This window comes from Oryctolagus cuniculus, chromosome 1 (genome assembly GCF_051225735.1).
Source record: "Oryctolagus cuniculus isolate XC-2025 breed Fujian yellow rabbit chromosome 1, ASM5122573v1, whole genome shotgun sequence".
NCBI classification, from domain to species: domain Eukaryota; kingdom Metazoa; phylum Chordata; class Mammalia; order Lagomorpha; family Leporidae; genus Oryctolagus; species Oryctolagus cuniculus.
Window position 1 is genome coordinate 12,636,846 of NC_142867.1, and position 17,776 is coordinate 12,654,621.

The window sequence follows — 17,776 nt, forward strand, 5'->3', positions numbered from 1 at the left end:
ATGTTCATGGTCAGGATCACCAAGTTTCTCTCCCACCAGGCATAAGGGACTACGCACAAGGCTGCATTAACTTGTCCTAACCTTGGGAGGGAAAAAATTTTCTGAATTTAGGTTTATGTGTGGCCCTCTTCCAGAGCTCAGGTACATCTAATACAAAAACTGACTCCTTTCACCATTCCCAACACCAAGGCTCAAATTTTGCCACAGGAATCAACATCCTTAATTTATGCGAAGCACTCTGTGGGTCAGACTTCTGCCTTCCGTCTCCTTTACTCCTCCCCCCACATCCCACTACCTGCTACCAACTCATTCTTCACTCATTTTTCTATGAGATGTACACCTTTTTTTTAGTTTTCTAAGGTCCTGATCTGTGTCAATCCTACCACCTGGTGACAAAAAAATGCATGCTCCCAGACACAAGAGTTCAAGGAACGGCAGGCCTGACCCTCCCTCCAGATGGCTCACCTTGTTCAGGCAAATATGCCCCCAATGGTAGAAGCTAAGATGATCGCAAGGATAATACAGCAGATCATGATCATGATCTTCTTCTGCTCATCCAGACAAGGAAAGAAAAAGCACGTGAGAACCATTCCTGTGTAAGCACTGAGTTCTGGGAAGGGAGCCAAGTTCACCGGGATATGGACTAGGGTATGAAGGGAAAGGGAGTACCAGGAGGAGGGAGGTGATGGATCTGGCTTCTTGAACCCAGAATGTTAACAGGAAAGTTATTCCTGGTGAAACATCCAAGCTTCGATCAATAGGACTCTCAGAGGATGTTTAGTGTAAGGTGGTTCTGCCTTTCCGATGATATAGGAGAGATCTCCCCCATTTCCCCTAAAGCCAGATGCTCTCAGTAAAGAACGCAATTCTTCTGGAGGCAGCACTTTAAATCTGAAACTCAGGTACAGTTACATCACATGCTTTGGGAGTTAAATCTTTTACAAAAATCTGATCTTTTGAACCAGTGTGATTGAATAAAAAGATTTTAGCCCCATTCCAAAACCTGGACAAAAATCTACCACATGGTGGCACCAAGTCACCTTGTCTTGCAGGAAGGTAGAGCCAGACTATTTCACAATCAATACAAAGTCATTTATTTTTAAGTTAGCAATAAAATAATCATTTACATTTTTAAAAATTATAAACCAAAAAAAAAAAAGCCTTCACATGCTGTATCCCAGTCTGTGAGCCCGAGGCCTCACTCTCACTCTCAGTGGTCAGTAAAGGCCTGTGCGTAAAGTTTGTTCCCCTGTTGCTGGAGTCAGTCCACTAGTTGACATCATAACCACGGGCAAGGGGCAATCCGTTGGTTCTGTCTGATTGCTAGGTGATGACTCGGAGTGAGTAGCCTTTGCGAAGCAAGCTAATGAGCAGCCCCTGGATTAGGGTGCTGCTCACCCTACCCTGGAAAGCTTTAATGTCAAAGCTGAAATATAGCCGGTACCCCAAATCAGGGAGACTGGCCAAGACCAGCAGGGAATCTGAGGCACCTGCCACTGAGTTAACACAGACACTGGAAGATATCCTAGTGTTGCTTCCTGCATAATAAAAATTAGGGGACACAAGCGGTCTAGTTCATTAACCCAACAGGAAGATCTACTCTGTAGTCGCTGGTCTCTCCCAGCTGACTCAGTCCTGGAGACACAATATCCCATAGGTCATGTGATAACATCAAATTGCTGTGGGATATTCTTGGGATGAGCCTATCATAGGCAGCAGATAGGGAAGATGTCAAAACACTACACTTCTCTGCTATGCAGAAAAACTGAGTAGGGATCAACTAGATAGATCTTCACTCCAAAAATCTCATTTGATCATTTGATCCTCCCATTCCTCAACTAGAAAACAAGTTTCTTGGTGACATGGGAAGATCATATTCCTACAGTGATTCATTTGCAAGTAGGCAAGTGTCTGCAATTTTTAGCCTAACTTTTTCTTTTTGAGGTCATATCTTTCACTTCTAGTTTCTTACTTCCTGAGACACACACACATACATGTACATACATCTCACACACACAGTTATAAATATATATATCTGGAACACATGTGTGACCAAATACTCAAACTGTCTCTAATATTTCTGGAGTCTGAGACTCTAGCACCTTGTCCCTGGCCCAGTTTGACATCCCTGGTTATTTCTGACCTCAAAGCAATGGCTTCACAAAGCATCACTGTCTAATAGCAAAGTTTCCAAGCCTCAGACATGGAAACAGATATGCAGTACTCTCAGCCTTTGCAAATGACGGCCTCAGATGACCGCATCATCCTGGCCCCTCCTTAGTAAACATGAGAGAATACGACACAGATAAAGAGTCAAGCTGGCCCCAAGCTGAACATATGGAATTAAGAATTTCAAACAAGTCAGCCTCTCAGACCAAAATGGCATCTGCCAGTCTGTGTGTTTTTAGAACATGGGGACAACAAACTGAGCATTGGCATCAGGTAGAAGACTCAGATCCAAGCCTTATTGTTGCCAAACTAAGAATCCCTCTGCTTTGTTGAAGATACTCTCCTAAAAAGTACATTGAAGTTGCTAGGAGAATACCCCATGAGGTAGAACATACAGCTCCTTTGGGAGGGTCTCACGTGGGCTCTCCAAGGTGCAAGGCATAATTTGGCACACCCCAGGAGGAAAAAGAAGCCCACTGGTTCATATGGTCCAGGAGAATGGTACATCAGAGCTGGTGGGGCAGCAGGTGGTTCTGAGAACTCAGGGTTGCTTCGGGTAGGTTAGATTCCTCCAGGGTAGACTGTTTGCTGAGTCAGGTCCAAGGATGGTTTACAAGGAAACAAAGGAACAGGTCCCACGCACTCTCAGGAAGGCCATTCAAACTCCGTTCCCATCTGCAGACAAGGGTGGCCACGCCAGGCTGGAATGAAATCAGGTTCTAAGAGAGGCGGGGAAAGGAGCTGCTGACGGGTGTACAGGATGATGATGAAGGGCAACAGGAGGAATCAGCCTCAAGCCCAGGAGGTGGAGAGGAAAGATCAGAAATAGCTGCAAATAGAGAACAATGGAAAAGGCAGTACAACCTGAAAAATCCAACAAACCCAAGACAGGAGCTGTAACTAAATATTCCACTGCACAAAGAACAAAAAGCCCTATTATGAAGTTAAAAAAAAAAAGAAAGAAAAATCTCTAGACCGTTTATAAGCCTTCCCACAGGCTGTCAGGCTGTCACACTCGCCTGCGAGGACTTTCAGGGAGGCACAATCACTGGTCGGAAGTGCCTGTCTTCTGCGGCTTCAGAAGCTTTCTGGTACTCGAGTCTCTTCCATGAGCGCCCAGAACTCCTCCTTTTAGAAGGCAGAAGGACACGAAAGAATACTGCAGCCGCCCCAACTTAGAAGGCATATAGGCTTGGCAAATTTCTTAACCTCAGAGATTCAGAGAGCTTCCTAGTCTGTAAACTGAAGATAATGATTAAGGAATTTTAGCTTCCAGATGTGAGAGAGAATGTGTGGTTTTTGTCTTTGTGCCTAGTTTATTTTACTTAACATAATGTCTTCCAGTTCCATGTATCGAAGTGTCACACTGTGACCCATCAGTATGTACAATTATTAATAATTTTTTAGGGGCCAGTGTTGTGGTATAGCAGGTAAAATCGCCTCCTGCAGCACTGGCATCCCATATGGGCGCTGGTTCAAGTCCCAGCTGCTCCACTTCCAATCCGGCTCCCTGCTAATGCTCTCAGGAAGGCAGCAGAAGATGGCCCAAGTCTGTGGGCCCCTGCACCCACAAAGGAGACCAGAGGAAGCTCCTGGCTCCTGGCTTTGAACCAGACCATCTCTGGCCGTTGTGGCCATTTGATGAGTGAACTAGCAGATGGAAGATTTCAAGATCTCTCAATCAATCTTTCTCTCCCTCCTTCCCTCTCTTTCTCTCTTTCAAATAAATTTTAAAAAATTAAATTTTAAAAATAAATTTTAAAAAACAATAATTTTTTAAGTGGGGATAATAATACTATCCTAAAACTGTAGCTACACACAACTGAGGAGCGTAAACACTGGCTGCCTGCCTTCCTCCTGTTCAGAGACCGCTCTCTCCCTAAGGTGGAGAACAGATGGAAACAGAGAAAGAGGGTTGTCTGGGCCTAGGTGACAAACAGTCTTGACTTTATTAGGGATATGTAATATATCATGATGAGCATCTTAGTCACTCAGGAATCATTAATTTACACCCTGAATTCTTGAAACTAGGAATGGTAAAGGACACCATGAATTTCCAAGATGTCTTTCACCCGAGAGTATGGAAAGATAACTTACTATACCTTTTTAAAATGTTAATATCCTGTGTCAGAACAAGACTGAAATTTTACAAACAAAAATCCAAATGCCAGAAAAAAAAAAGGGAACTAATTAACTGCCTAAAAGGGTCACCTCATTGCTGCTTATCTCTCAAGATTAAGCTGAATGCTTAATGCTAAAATATCCTGATTTTCAGACCCTCTGTCATGTGGAAGGAAGAAGAAACACTAAATCAAATTAAATGAAGGGTCAGCTCTGGATATCCACATGGTAGTATAAATCAGATCTTTAAAATATGTGTATCTTTTACCTCAGTAATCCAACTTCTAGTTTCTCTTATAATGACAAGAAAATTAACATGGAAAAATATGTAAGGTTAGACACAGAGCAAAATAAAAACAGAAACCTTCAACAATAGGGAACTATTAAAAACTTGGGAGTATATCCACAGTCTCATGTTGAAAATTAGTTTTACATGGGGCCAGCATTGTGGCACAACAGGTTAAGCCACCAACTGTGACACTGGCATCCCATATCGGAGCACAGGTTCGAGTTCTGGATGCTTCACTTCCAATCCAGCTCCCTGCTAATATGCACGGGAAGAGCAGTTGTCTATACTCTTTAGGAACAGTGGTTTTTGTACTTATTACTTGTTTAATTCATTATTTAATAGAGGGTTAACCTTGTGATTATAAAATAAACTGAAAGTCACTGTAAAAATTAAAATAAAAAAATGAAGGAGGGGGAGGGGAGGGTGGAGAGTACCATTATGCCTTTAAATCTGTATATATGAAATTTGTTCATCCTATCAAATAAAAAATTTTTTAAAAAGAAAGAAAAGCAGTAAAAGATGGCCCAAGTACTTAGACACCTGCCACTCATGTGGCAGACTTGGATGGAGTTCCTGGCTTTGGCCTGGTCCAGATGTGACCATTGCGGCCATCTGAGGAGTGAACCAGCAGTTGGTAGCTCACTCACTCTCTCCATCCCCACCCTTAGAACTGCCTTTCAAATAAATAAACAACCTTTAAAAAAGTGAAAATTACTTTTACAAAGAGTTTAATGACATAGGCTGATGTTTATGATTTTATACCTGGATACAAAAATCACAAATATAGTTTGTACCATGTAAAACTATGAGTATATAACATGTCACAGGGTTATCAGCAATAATAGGAAAAGTTAATTTTCAGGGGCTGGTGCTGTGGTGTAGCAGGTAAAACCGCCGCCTGCAGTGCCAGCATCCAACATGGACACTGGTTCTTGTCATGGCTGCTCCACTTCCGCTCCAGCTCTCTGCTATTGCCTGGGAAAGCAGTAGAAGATGGCCCAAGTCCTTGGGCCCCTGCACCCAGGTGGGAGACCCGGAAGAAGCTCCTGGCTCCTGGCTTTGGATCAGCGCAGCTCTGGCCGTTGCAGCCAGTTGGGGAGTGCACCAGAGGATGGAAGACCTATCTCTCTATCTCTCTATCTCTCTCTCTCTCTGCCTCTCCTTCTCTTTCTGTGTAATTCTGACTTTCAAATAAATAAATAAATCTTTTAAAATAGTTAATTTTCATTCTTGCTGTATATTACAGGTTTTTTAATAATACATGCTTATTACAATAAAAGTATTTTCAAAAATTACAAAAGTCACTCTTGTCGTACTAACTGCTGTTGAACTTGATTCAGCAGACCTATCCTTTTTTTTTTTTTTTTTTTTTTTTTTACAGGCAGAGTAGATAGTGAGAGAGAGAGAGACAGAGAGAAAGGTCTTCCTTTTTGCCGTTGGTTCAGCCTCCAATGGCCGCCACGGCCGGCACGCTGTGGCCAGTGCACCGCGCTGATCCGAAGCCAGGAGCCAGGTGCTTCTCCTGGTCTCCCATTGGGGTGCAAGGCCCAAGCACTTGGGCCATCCTCCACTGCACTCCCTGGCCACAGCAGAGAGCCTGCCTGGAAGAGGGGCAACCGGGACAGAATCCGGTGCCCCGACTGGGACTAGAACCTCGTGTGCCGGCCCCGCTAGGTGGAGGATTAGCCTAGTGAGCCGCGGCACCGGCCATAGACCTATCCTTTTTTTTAAAAAAAAATTTATGGCCGGTGCCGTGGCTCAATAAGCTAATCCTCCACCTAGCGGCGCTGGCACACTGGGTTCTAGTCCCGGTTGGGGCGCTGGATTCTGTCCCGGTTGCCCCTCTTCCAGGCCAGCTCTCTGCTGTGGCCCGGGAGTGCAGTGGAGGATGGCCCAAGTGCTTGGGCCCTGCACCCCATGGGAGACCAGGATAAGTACCTGGCTGCTGCCATTGGATCAGCGCGGTGCGTTGGCCGCGGCAGCCATTGGAGGGTGAACCAACGGCAAAGGAAGACCTTTCTCTCCTGTCTCTCTCTCTCTCACTGTCCACTCTGCCTGTCAAAAAAAAAAAAATTTTTTTTAAAGATAATCAATAGCCTAAATTTTAAAGCCACTATTCTCTAAGATCATCTACACTTTGTAGACAATGATAAATGGCTACCTTGTTTGACAAACAGAAGGTAATATGTAGTAAAAACCCTCCTAGGTCTACTGTCAGCTGTGTGCACTTGTCCCTGTTACTTCTCTTTAACACTGAATTTCTTTATCCATAAAGTGCATAATACTACTACTTATCACATAAGGCTGCTGTAAGCATTCAATAGCATGTATATAATGTGTTTAATACATTGTTTGGCACAACTCAGCACTCAGAATGTTCCCTATTATATCATTCAGGATCCAGCCAGCCATAAACAAAACTATACTCCCAAATCCCTATTCAAAGCTTCATTTACATTGAAAAGGATACAGAAAGCAAAGCTCAACACCCATGACAGCCAGTAAGAATTCAAAAGACAGACCACATCAAAACATAGATTGTACCTAATTATCTACCCATACTTCCTGCGTAAGTGGACTTAAAATGGGTGCTCAGGTATGCTAGGAGAGGTGGTGAAATACAGGACATGACAGGATAGATTTAAAGAATAGGGAGAAACAGCAGAGGCAGTACTGCAGCCAGAGTCAAGACAGAATTTTGGGGCTTAGCACTGTGGAAGAGCAGGTTAAGATGCCATCTGCAACACTGGCATCCCTTTTTGGGTGCCAGTTCATGCTGGATGCTCCAATTCCAATTCAGCTCCCTGTTAATGCTCCTGGGAAAGCGATGGAAGATGCCCCAAGTCTTTGAGCCCCTGTTACCCACAAGGGAGATTCCAATGGAGCTCCAGGGTCCCAGCTTCAGCCTGAGTGAGCCGCAGCCATTGCAGCCATTTAGGGAATGAACCAGCAGATGAAAGATTCTCTCTCTCTCTGCTTTTCAATTAAATCTTTCAAAAAAATAAAAAGAACAGCCTGTTAAAGAGATGAAAGAATCTACAAGATACTGAAAATTTTGAAAAAGTTTAGCATGTCCAAAGACAATCATAAGTGGAAAGAAACAGAATTTGAAATATGAGGCTAATTTCCTCAAAAAGGCAATCCACAGTCCCCGAGAGAATCATTCATTTACTTACATTTCACTGCAGCAGCCTTTTGGGGCACTCTTATTTCAGTGCAACAGAAAGTCCAATAATCAATGCTAAAATGCCCAGCAACACAACTACTATCACAATGATAATTATCAATTTCTGGAGAGAAGAACAAGACAAACAAAACCATATCATTAGTTTTCAAAAACAACGCATCCAAAAATCACCTCTCTCAACTCTACTAGAAAGCATCTTTTAGATCCAAATAAGCCTAACATCTCTCCATAAAGACATTCTTATAGGACATTTTACGTTTCTTAAGTGACTTCCTGGCTAGCAATGCCAGCAGATACAAATATGGAGCTTCCACACACTGTAATTTGCATATACCACCGATACAGTAAGAGCCACTATTATGGCACCTCTAAGCAGCAACTAGCCAATATAAAGGGACTGACTTTCCCTTTTCAAAAGGAAAAGTTAAAAACATTTTTTATATAGTCCTAATTTCCAGCTTCTGTCCATCTGTCTCCTTAAGTATATTTCTGTCTTTCAGATCCTGTATACTGAATGAATATCAGAAAGTTATGATCCAGCCTAAATTCCTAATATACAACAACTTTCCAGCTCCCTAAATCCCTGCATAAGCCATAAGTAAAGTTGGAAAAGAAACAAAGAACTGAAGAACAAAAACAGCAGAGCCCAAGAGAAACGATCAAAGAAGAGCCATTTAAAAAGCAGAAGCCTCCAGAGCTGGATACCCAGAGACCACTGGCAAAGAAGCTTAAAGTCCTCCAGCAACAGGGGCACCAAGAAGGGTGAGCAAATGCAACAGTGTGACAGAAAGAGCATGACTGGGATCTGATTTACAATCTCAGCCCCTCTACTTACTGGAAGCCTTGACCTCAGTTATTTAACCTCTGACCCTCAACTGTTCCATCTATAAGACAGAAAAAAATAGGTGCTCCATAAATATGAGCTAATGTTTACATAGCAATTAGCACAGTGCTGGGTTACAAGGTGGAGAAAAAGAGAGGTGGGGGGAGGGCTTGGGCTACTGCAGTGAAAAACAATGACATAAAGGTGTTTGATGAAGAGTCTAGTGTAATATCTGAAAGCTCCATTAGCTACATCCTGAAGATGAGTAGCAACACTTGGGCCATGCAACCATCCTACAGAACTGCCTTTCAAGTAAGTATGGGTTCTCGGGCGAAGTGCACATGAGCCAGATCCATGCAAGGCACACCTAGGAAGGAAGAGTAGGCAGCTAGTCTCTAGGAAAGACTAGGTAGAGGGTTGGAGAAGGCTAGGACAGAGAGAGAGGATATGGGCTCAAGGACACAGGTAGGAATGACCACAGAGAGGAGAAACAAGACCAGGCTGAGAGGAAAGGGCTCACCCTCCGGGCTTCACTCTGATACTTGACAGCCTTTTTGGTATCTGCCACGGCCCGCTCCACAAAGCCCACTGATTGGTCCATGTTGTTCTCAATACGGTCAATCATGGCTCCCTTTCCCCGGATGCGAGAAGCAGCAGTGGGAACAGAGATAGCGAAAGGGAAGAGAAACAGCAAGAGACGGCAAACCAAATGGACTCTCTTCTCTGGAAGCAGCAGGTGTATCTCACCTTCCGGGCCTGACTCTGGTATTTCACAGCTTTTTTAGTCTCATCTCGTGCCTTCTCCACATGGTCCACTGTGTGCATGACATTGAGCTCTATGTTATCTAACATCTCACCCTGCAAAGAACATTAGTCACATTCAATAAACCCACCCAGAATACAGTCCTACCTCATGTGGGGAAGGGTACTCTTATAATCTTCAGTGCTAACAGGAGCATTGCAAAAACCATGAGGCACAGCCTCCTGCAGGAACATTTCAAATTTCCCATGTGATTATCTGTGGCTTCCTAGTCCTTGGAGGTGGTCATTCATCCAAGAAACATTTACTGAATTACTTCTCTGTGACCAGTACCGTGCAGGGCACCAGGCACATACTATAGATGCTTGGTAAGTACACACACACACACACACACACAGGGAACCCCTCCCACTTTTTTTTTTTTTTTTTTTAACTTAAGCACATGGAGAGGAGCTCAAATAAGAATATCTCATGTTCTTAGGATATAATCGGCATGCTGGCCTCTTCTGGTCACCAGGAACTAAATCAACTATGCAGGCTGAACTGAGTTGGTTTACTACTGAAAACTAATACCTGGCATGCAGTAGGTGCTCTATAAATACATGAGGTTGGGAACTACTTCCTCTAAGAGATATTCCCAGGCTCCTTAAGTGGTAGTCACTGGGTTCACCCAAACTCCTGGGTTTTATCTGCCCCTCCAGACAGTGGTCTCAGAATAAGATGCCCACCCACTCCCAGCTGTTACTTCCTGACAGGGAAGTTTGGTCCCTCCACTTAATTCCTGAGCATCTTAGGACAGAAACTGCTCCCACCTACCCACACCTTCCCAACCCAACCCCATGGCTTTGTGGCAGTCTGTAAAGAGAGCAAGGCACTTACCATCACTTGAATCTCAATACCAGTTCCTCGGCAAGGCAGTGTGGGGGGAAAAAGAAGAGTGGGGACCAAGGGACTTTAGGAGTGGGTTCAAAGGCCTTAAGGGGGATGGGGGAAGGCACTCAGGCTCTGTACTGATTACAAACCAGTAGAGCAATATGTGGATTTCAACTAGGTTTTTACAACCTGTTTGCTAAGGAGAGTCCTCAATCCCATGCAGAAGGCACAGTGCTGAAGTTAATAGTGATCGTGGCACAGCACTATGACCCTGTGACCTAATCACTGGAAGCCATCTGACTGTGTGAAACTAACCCCATACACAGGCGATTAGAATTCCATCCCTGAGCAAGCATGCCTGGGACACAGCAAGCTGTCGAACTATGCACCAGGAGTGTTTCAAATATTTCTGTCAATATTTTATTAGTCCTCCACTTATGTTGTTGACTGTTCTTGTTCCTTAGCAAAAAGTGCCAAAATTCTTAGAGAAACACATATAAGTGAAAAATATAAAAACAGAAAACAGATAAAACCTGTTAGGTGGGGCCGGTGCTGTGGCATAGCAGGCTAAGACTCTGCCTGTGGTACTGGCAACCCATATGGGCACCAGTTCCTGTCCCAGATGCTCCTCTTCTGATCCAGTTCTCTGCTATGGCCTGAAAAAGCAGTAGAAGATACCCAACTGCGTGGACCCCTGCATCCACATGGGAGACCTGGAAAAAGCTGTTGGCTCCTGCCTTCGGATCGACCCAGCTCCAGTGGTTGCAGCCACTTGGGGAGTGAACCAGTGGATGGAAGACCTTTCTGTCTGTCCTTCTCTCTTTCTGTAACTCTACCTCTCAAATAAAAAAAATAAAAAATATATATATATATATTTTTGACAGGCAGAGTGGACAGTGAGAGAGAGAGACAGAGAGAAAGGTCTTCCTTTGCCATTGGTTCACCCTCCAATGGTCGCCGCGGCCGGCACGCTGTGGCCGGCGCACCGCGCTGATCCAAAGGCAGGAGCCAGGTGCTTCTCCTGGTCTCCCATGGGGTGCAGGGCCCAAGCACTTGGGCCATCCTCCACTGCACTCCCTGGCCACAGCAGAGAGCTGGCCTGGAAGAGGGGCAACCAGGACAGAATCCGGCGCCCCGACCAGAACTAGAACCCGGTGTGCCAGCGCCGCAGGCAGAGGATTAGCCTATTGAGCTGCGGCGCCAGCCAAAAAAGTAAAAAATATTTTTAAAAAACCTGTTAGGTGTTACCAGTGAACTGGAGAAAAGATCACAGATTCTCAGTGCCATCAGTGTAACAGGTCATATCAAGAGACTGCTTTAAGGCATCTTTATTAAGAACCCGTATCTCAAAGTTTAAAAAAAAGGATCCCAAGTCTGGGGCAACTAGGTACTTGGCAGAGCACATTAAACCCTGTACTGCCTAGACATGACTGAGGCCAAAGCAACAGGCAAGAAAGACAAGGCTGAGAGCCCCTGCAGGCCAGCATTTGATAAGAATTCCCCCGTCTCCCTGGAATACTGGAATTCTGTTACCCCACTGCACAAATCCCCAGTGAGTCTCCTCTCACACCTCAGCCAGCTTCCAGCATGCCCTTCCTCGCTGTTCTCCCGGGAGCCTGTACTCTCCTCTCTGCCCTCCCAACTCTGGGCCTCGCTGCGGTTACCTGATTCTCCACCAGCATGGCGATGTCCATAAACATGTCGTGAAGCTCCTTGATGCTGCTCTCCAGCCTCACGATGTCCTTGTGCCGACCCTCGATCTCACTGAGTGCTTGTTTGGAAATCTGGGAGTCGATGATCTACAAGAGGCCACACCCAGGCCATCAGTCACCCCCACAACACACACTCCAGATGAGCCTCTCACCTCCCCTGGCTGCCTGCAGCTGCCACTCACCCTTAACCTGCTAGACTGCGCGAAGCTCCACAGAGGCGGCTCGCGTCACAAGAAGGGTGTGCCATCCCCATACCCAAGGCACTCACCCCAGAGGTGAAGATGGCTGGGTTGCCACTCTCTAACATCTCCTCCAGTTCCTCATCTGTTGTCTTTTTGCCAGCTTTATAACAAAAGATCAAATATAAGATCAAAGCACTGAACACCATTTGTAAAGTTCCCTGAAGACTAGGAATGTGAGGACTTCCCTATAAAGACCATGGCCTCTACAACCCTCCCCCAATAGTATCCCAATGCACTTTGCTTCTGATTTGTCCCTTAACCTATCCACCCTTGACATTATCAGCAATTAACTTCCTAAAGCACATATCTGATCACATGATGTTCCACCAGCTTAGAACATTTACAGCTCCGTTCACTACAGCACAGTGTCCAAGGCCCTCATGACCGAGCTGGTGCAAGGGGAAGCCCTCCTTCAATCCATCTTAATCATTCATCGCCACACCTTCTTCCCAGACCCTGGACAGTGTGTAATTCTAAGCATACTTGCTTTTTCTTGATTACATCTTTATTCATACACTCCCTCCCACTTGGAGCATGTTCCACCCCACAGAGCCCTGCTTTCCACATTACTGAAGGGCATGGCTTTTGTCATTTCTTTATTCCTCAAAGCAACCAGCACCATACCATGTACTCCATAACTGTGCTTTGCTGTCAAATAGACAGGAAAAAGGAGGTATTGAAAGAAAACAATCATTTCGAAAAATTACTCATTGGGGCCAGCGCTGTGGCGTAGGGGGTAAAACCACCGCCTGCAGTGCCAGCATCCCATATGGGCGCCAGTTCGAGACCCGGCTGCTCCACTTCCATGGCAGAGCTACAACCTCTGTGCTGGGCCTGGATGAAAAACAAGGACACAGAAGCTCCCAGGAGAGCTGCTGCCTGGTCTCCCGAGGTCTCACAAGTGGAGATGGGAAACCATGCAGCAGGAAAAGGTGGAGGAGCACAGACCAAACTTCAAATACATACTGATTTCAAGCTGCCGCTGGATTCTCCCTTTGCTGCGTTCACGGAAGTCCACCTGAGCTTCGTTGTATTTGGTCATCACCTCCACAAACTTCCGGGAGAGGACAGAGTGCTGCAGGAGTAACGTTACGATAGAGTAAGCCCCCAGGAGGTGGGGGAGGGGAGGAGTCTATGACTATTGGAGAGCTCCCCCCAACACACACACAGCAGCATGGACCTGGAATCAAAAGACCAGGACTAAGAGCCAGCTCTTTGTTTCCTAGTTCTGTGCCGTTGCGAGAGTCTACTGCCTTCTCCAAAGCAGGGTTTCAGCACCACAGGGTAATGGTGTGACCAAAGGAGACAATCTCTAGAATGCTCAAAGCCCTTCAGCCTCTTGTCTTGCCATCCAAAGCTGCCACTCTTCCTTCCCATATGGAACACTTACAAAGATCCTTGCGTTCTTACCCTAACTGATCTCAACTTTTCTTGCTTATAAGTGGATGCATCAGCTCAACAGCTCTGGATGCCTAAGCACAAACCTTCATAATTTTTATATGCTTTGCCCATGTTTCAGCACTGAGCCCTACTAGTTTCTTCTCTGCAAAATCAAGCAGATTTTTATGCTTTTTTAAAAATTTAGTACTGCCATGGATTCAGATCAAAATCACGGCCAAAAACAAACAAAAAAAAATACCCTAACTGGGGCTGGTGTTGTGGCATAGCAGGTAAGGCCACCACCTGCAGTGCCAGCATCCCAGCACCAGTTTGAGTCCTGGCTGCTCCACTGCTGATCCAGCTCTCTGCTATGGCCTGGGAAGGCAGTAGAGAATGGCCCAAGTCCTTGGGCCCCTGCACCCACATGGGAGACCCAAAAGAAGCTCCTGGCTCCTGGCTTCGGATCGGCACAGCTCCAGCCATTGCAGTCAACTGGTGAGTGAGCCAGCAGATGGAAGACCTTTCTCCCTCTCTCTCTACCTCTCCGCCTTTCTACCTCTGCAACTCTGTCTTTCAAATACATAAATAAATCTTTAAAAAATAAAATGGAAAAAAAAAAAAAAAACCCTAACTACTAGCCTCTCACTTCTTCCACACAATACTGGACTAGATGATTGTCAGACCTAGAGAGACCTTACCTGAGATTTCCTAATCCGAAGGTCTGCAGATGACCGGACCTCATCTTCTTCAATGTGCCTCTCCATGCCTGGAAAGGAAAGGAAAGTTTTTCCAGCAACACATCTGCTCTTCCTTCCAAGAAACACTCTTTTCAATGTAAATCTCCTGGGTCACTCTCACATAGCAGGTGTAAAAATTGGCAGAAGTCGTCTCAAAAAGTCAGTTCAAATGTAAGCCCCAGCAGTTGGAGTCTGCACCCTTTACTATTACCAGGTCTCACCATAATAGTTAACAGTATAGATCTTGGTCACCATTAGGGTCGGGCTCATATATGCTGCCACTTACTAGCTGCATGGCTATAAGAAAACCACATAACCTCTCTTAATGTTCCTGTCCCCTCACCTGAGAAACAGAAAAAACGGCAGCATCTCCCTCCAGATCTGATGTGAACATTAAATGAGTTGAACATGGAGTGCTTAATAATGGCAGGCACACTATCATTGTTATTATTAGAAGCTGCAACGGCACCCCCACCCCAATGAAAACAGTTTTGGGGGGCTGGCATTGTGGCTTAGCAGGTAAAGCTGCTGCCTGCATTGCCAGCATCCCATATGGGAGCCAGTTTGAGACCCAGAAGCTCTACTTCCAATCTAGCTCTCTGCCATGGCCTGAGAAAGCAGTAGAAGATTCTTGGGGCCCTGCACCTGCATGGGAGACCTGGAAGAAGCTTCTGGCTCCTGGCTTCAGATCAGCCCAGTTCCGGCCATTGTGGCCATTTGGGGAGTGAACCAGTGGATGGGAGTCCTCTCTCTCTCTCTCTCTCTCCCTCCCCCCCCCCCCCCCCGCCTTTCAAATAAATAAATAAATCTTTTAAAAAATAGTTTGGGAGAATAAATGGTAAGTTGTGTTCCAACAGTATACATTAACAAATATATTGGGCAAGAATGAAGACTGTAACCATGGAGTGGAACTATGTAAACTTTTGGGCCCCTGGGAAAAGTGAATTCATGAACTATGCTCTAATGTGGTGGGAGTGGCAATGGGAGGACAATACCTTTAGAAACACTACTGTTCCAACTTATGTAGGCACTGGGAAGTGCAGACAGTAAAGAAAGTTGAGGGACTAAACTAGAGGACCAGGATGCACAACTACTCAGTAGCTGAGAGCACATTTTTATTCTCATTGACTAACTTCAATTCTGGACTCTTAACTACAGTCAAGATTCAAGAAGCAGTAAATTTCTGGGGCTACAATAGGTCACCGCAGGGATAAAGCCCAACCCATAAGCAAAGATGGACAAGTGGTGTCCTTCCCACCAAGATGAGTTTCAGTTCAGCAGAGCTGGACTCTGGGGAGCGGAGACAGATGGTGTTAGGGGCTGGCCGGTTCCTCTTTCCCCTTGCTTACTCTTCAGCTTGTTCCGGACGTTGTTGGCTCTTTTCTTGATCTCAGTTGTGAGCTGCTCTAGGTCATCCTTGGTTTCTAGGTACAAAGGCAGGCAGAATCAGTTAGAAAGGAAAGGACTAACCGCTTTGTGAGGTACATTGATCAACAGAGGCTGTGGGGCAGTTTGATGGGCACTTGTTACCCACAGCAGAACTGATCCCAGTATGCTCCCCACGATTTGTCATTAGAATCACAGAGAGCTTATTTTTAAAAGGCATTTCCTAGGCACTCTGTCCAAGACCTGCAGAATAAAAACACACCAGGTAGGGGGACGAGAATCTTCCTTCTTAACAAACTTTCCCAAGAAATTCTCCAGCACACAAAAACCTGAGAATCTTGCTTTTACAGAAAATAATTTGGCTTACCATGAAGACTATCTCAGAAGGTGTGAGACAGCTTTATGAGACTTCTAGGGAAGAGATTTCACCAAGTCTCATCAACTTAGAATGAACCAAATATTTACGATATATCTAATTCATGCCCCGAACTGCTCTTTTTTTTTTTTAATTTTTTTTTTTTTTTTTTGACAGGCAGAGTGGACAGTGAGAGAGAGAGAGAGAGAGAGAGACACAGAGAAAAAGTCTTCCTTTGCCGTTGGTTCACCCTCCAATGGCCACCACGGCCAGCGCGCTGTGGCCGGCGCATCACGCTGATCCGATGGCAGGAGCCAGGTACTTCTCCTGGTCTCCCATGGGGTGCAGGGCCCAAGGACTTGGGCCATCCTCCACTGCACTCCCTGGCCACAGCAGAGAGCTGGCTGGAAGAGGGGCAACCGGGACAGAATCTGGTGCCCCGACCGGGACTAGAACCCGGTGTGCTGGCGCTGCAAGGTGGAGGATTAGCCTAGTGAGCCGCGGCGCCGGCCCCCGAACTGCTCTTTGATGGTAACAACTAAGAGCACTGATTTAGAAACCATCTTTCAGGGGTAGGCAATTGGCATAGTGGTGAAGACACTGCTTAGGAGGCCCACAATCCTTAACTGAGTGCCTAGGTTTGACCACCAGCTCCACTCCCAATTCCAGATTCCTGCCACTGCATTCAGAGGCAACAGATTATGGCTTAAGTGGTTGGGTCCCAAATTCTCAGAGGGGAGATCCAGGGTTCCCAGCTACTGACTTCAGCCTGGCCCTCCCCTAGCCATCACAGGCATTTGGGGAGGAAATGAGCAGATGGAAGACATCTCTCTCTCTGCCTCCCTGCTTTTCAAATAAATGTATTTTAAAAATCCTTAAGCACCTACTACAAGCTTGGAACATATCCAGAAGATACAAAACCTGCCTACAAGGTGCTCAGAGTCCAGTAGAGCACAATGGAGAAATAAGTCAGCAATCCTAGTATGTGCTGTGGAGTAGAGTGTGATTTCTGGTCAAGGTGTGCACAAGGTAGTAGGAAGGGCTCTTTAGCATGGCTTCCACGGGCTGGGAAAACTTCTAAAGGTGGAGAGAGTAGGGCTGGCCTCAGTGGAGGACAGAGAGTTGACTACGTGGAGAAGGAGACTCAGAGTGGGAATGTCAACGAGAAGGAATAATACATAAAAGGTAAGAGGGAAAAGGAAGCATTTGGGAAACAGTCAGAGCTTAGTCTGACTAAAATGCAAGAATCATGAGGGGGAAGTGGCAGAAGAAAAGGGTGGGGAGGAAGCCACGGACATGACCAGGACAGTTTGGATATGCTCTGCTAGAACAGTTCAACTTTAATATTCAGGTTCTAGAGAGCCACTTAGAAAAGGGAAAGTGTGAATTCAAATTAAGGAACCAAAAATATAACCCTAAACCCTACTGTAAAAACACTTAAAAACTAGGAGGAGAGAGATGTTGTCCTCAACGGTGGTAACAAACAGGAGTTCAGGGATGGGAAGGATTCTTGTGAACGTGAACCATGCTGGAATACCTCATGAGGAAAAAATACACTTGACCTGGCAGGACTGAGAAAGGGAGTTGGGAATGTATCTCAAGCAGGAGAAATAGTGCAAGCCGAGGTGCAGAGGTGAGACAGAGCACGGGCATGTGAGAAGCAGCGAGATCATTGCTAGTCACATGAGGGACTAGCTGAGACAAGAGGAAGACCTGCCTCTTAGTGTGGCCATGAAAAGAGC

At 45.6% G+C, this 17,776-nt stretch overlaps 1 protein-coding gene across 6 annotated transcripts in view; it reads right to left on the minus strand.

Moving 5' to 3' along the window:
• Window positions 1-1,070: 1,070 nt before the first annotated feature.
• The window catches only part of STX3 (syntaxin 3), a 47,022-nt gene continuing 30,316 nt past the window's right edge, over window positions 1,071-17,776 (minus strand). For 2 of the 6 annotated variants that reach the window (XM_089308558.1, XM_051854392.3), the window contains exons 4-11: window positions 15,643-15,717; window positions 14,255-14,322; window positions 13,143-13,251; window positions 12,203-12,276; window positions 11,887-12,021; window positions 9,337-9,447; window positions 7,756-7,869; window positions 1,071-2,870 (exon numbers count right to left, since the gene is read on the minus strand). In XM_089308558.1, coding sequence (XP_089164684.1) covers window positions 7,786-7,869; window positions 9,337-9,447; window positions 11,887-12,021; window positions 12,203-12,276; window positions 13,143-13,251; window positions 14,255-14,322; window positions 15,643-15,717 — 656 coding nt within the window. In that variant the 3' untranslated portion in view covers window positions 1,071-2,870; window positions 7,756-7,785. Of the gene's footprint in view, window positions 2,999-7,012; window positions 7,570-7,755; window positions 7,870-9,336; window positions 9,448-11,886; window positions 12,022-12,202; window positions 12,277-13,142; window positions 13,252-14,254; window positions 14,323-15,642; window positions 15,718-17,776 lie in introns of those variants that run through there. The other 4 variants (XM_089308553.1, XM_051854394.3, XM_051854397.3 and 1 more) reach the window with 4 other exon arrangements.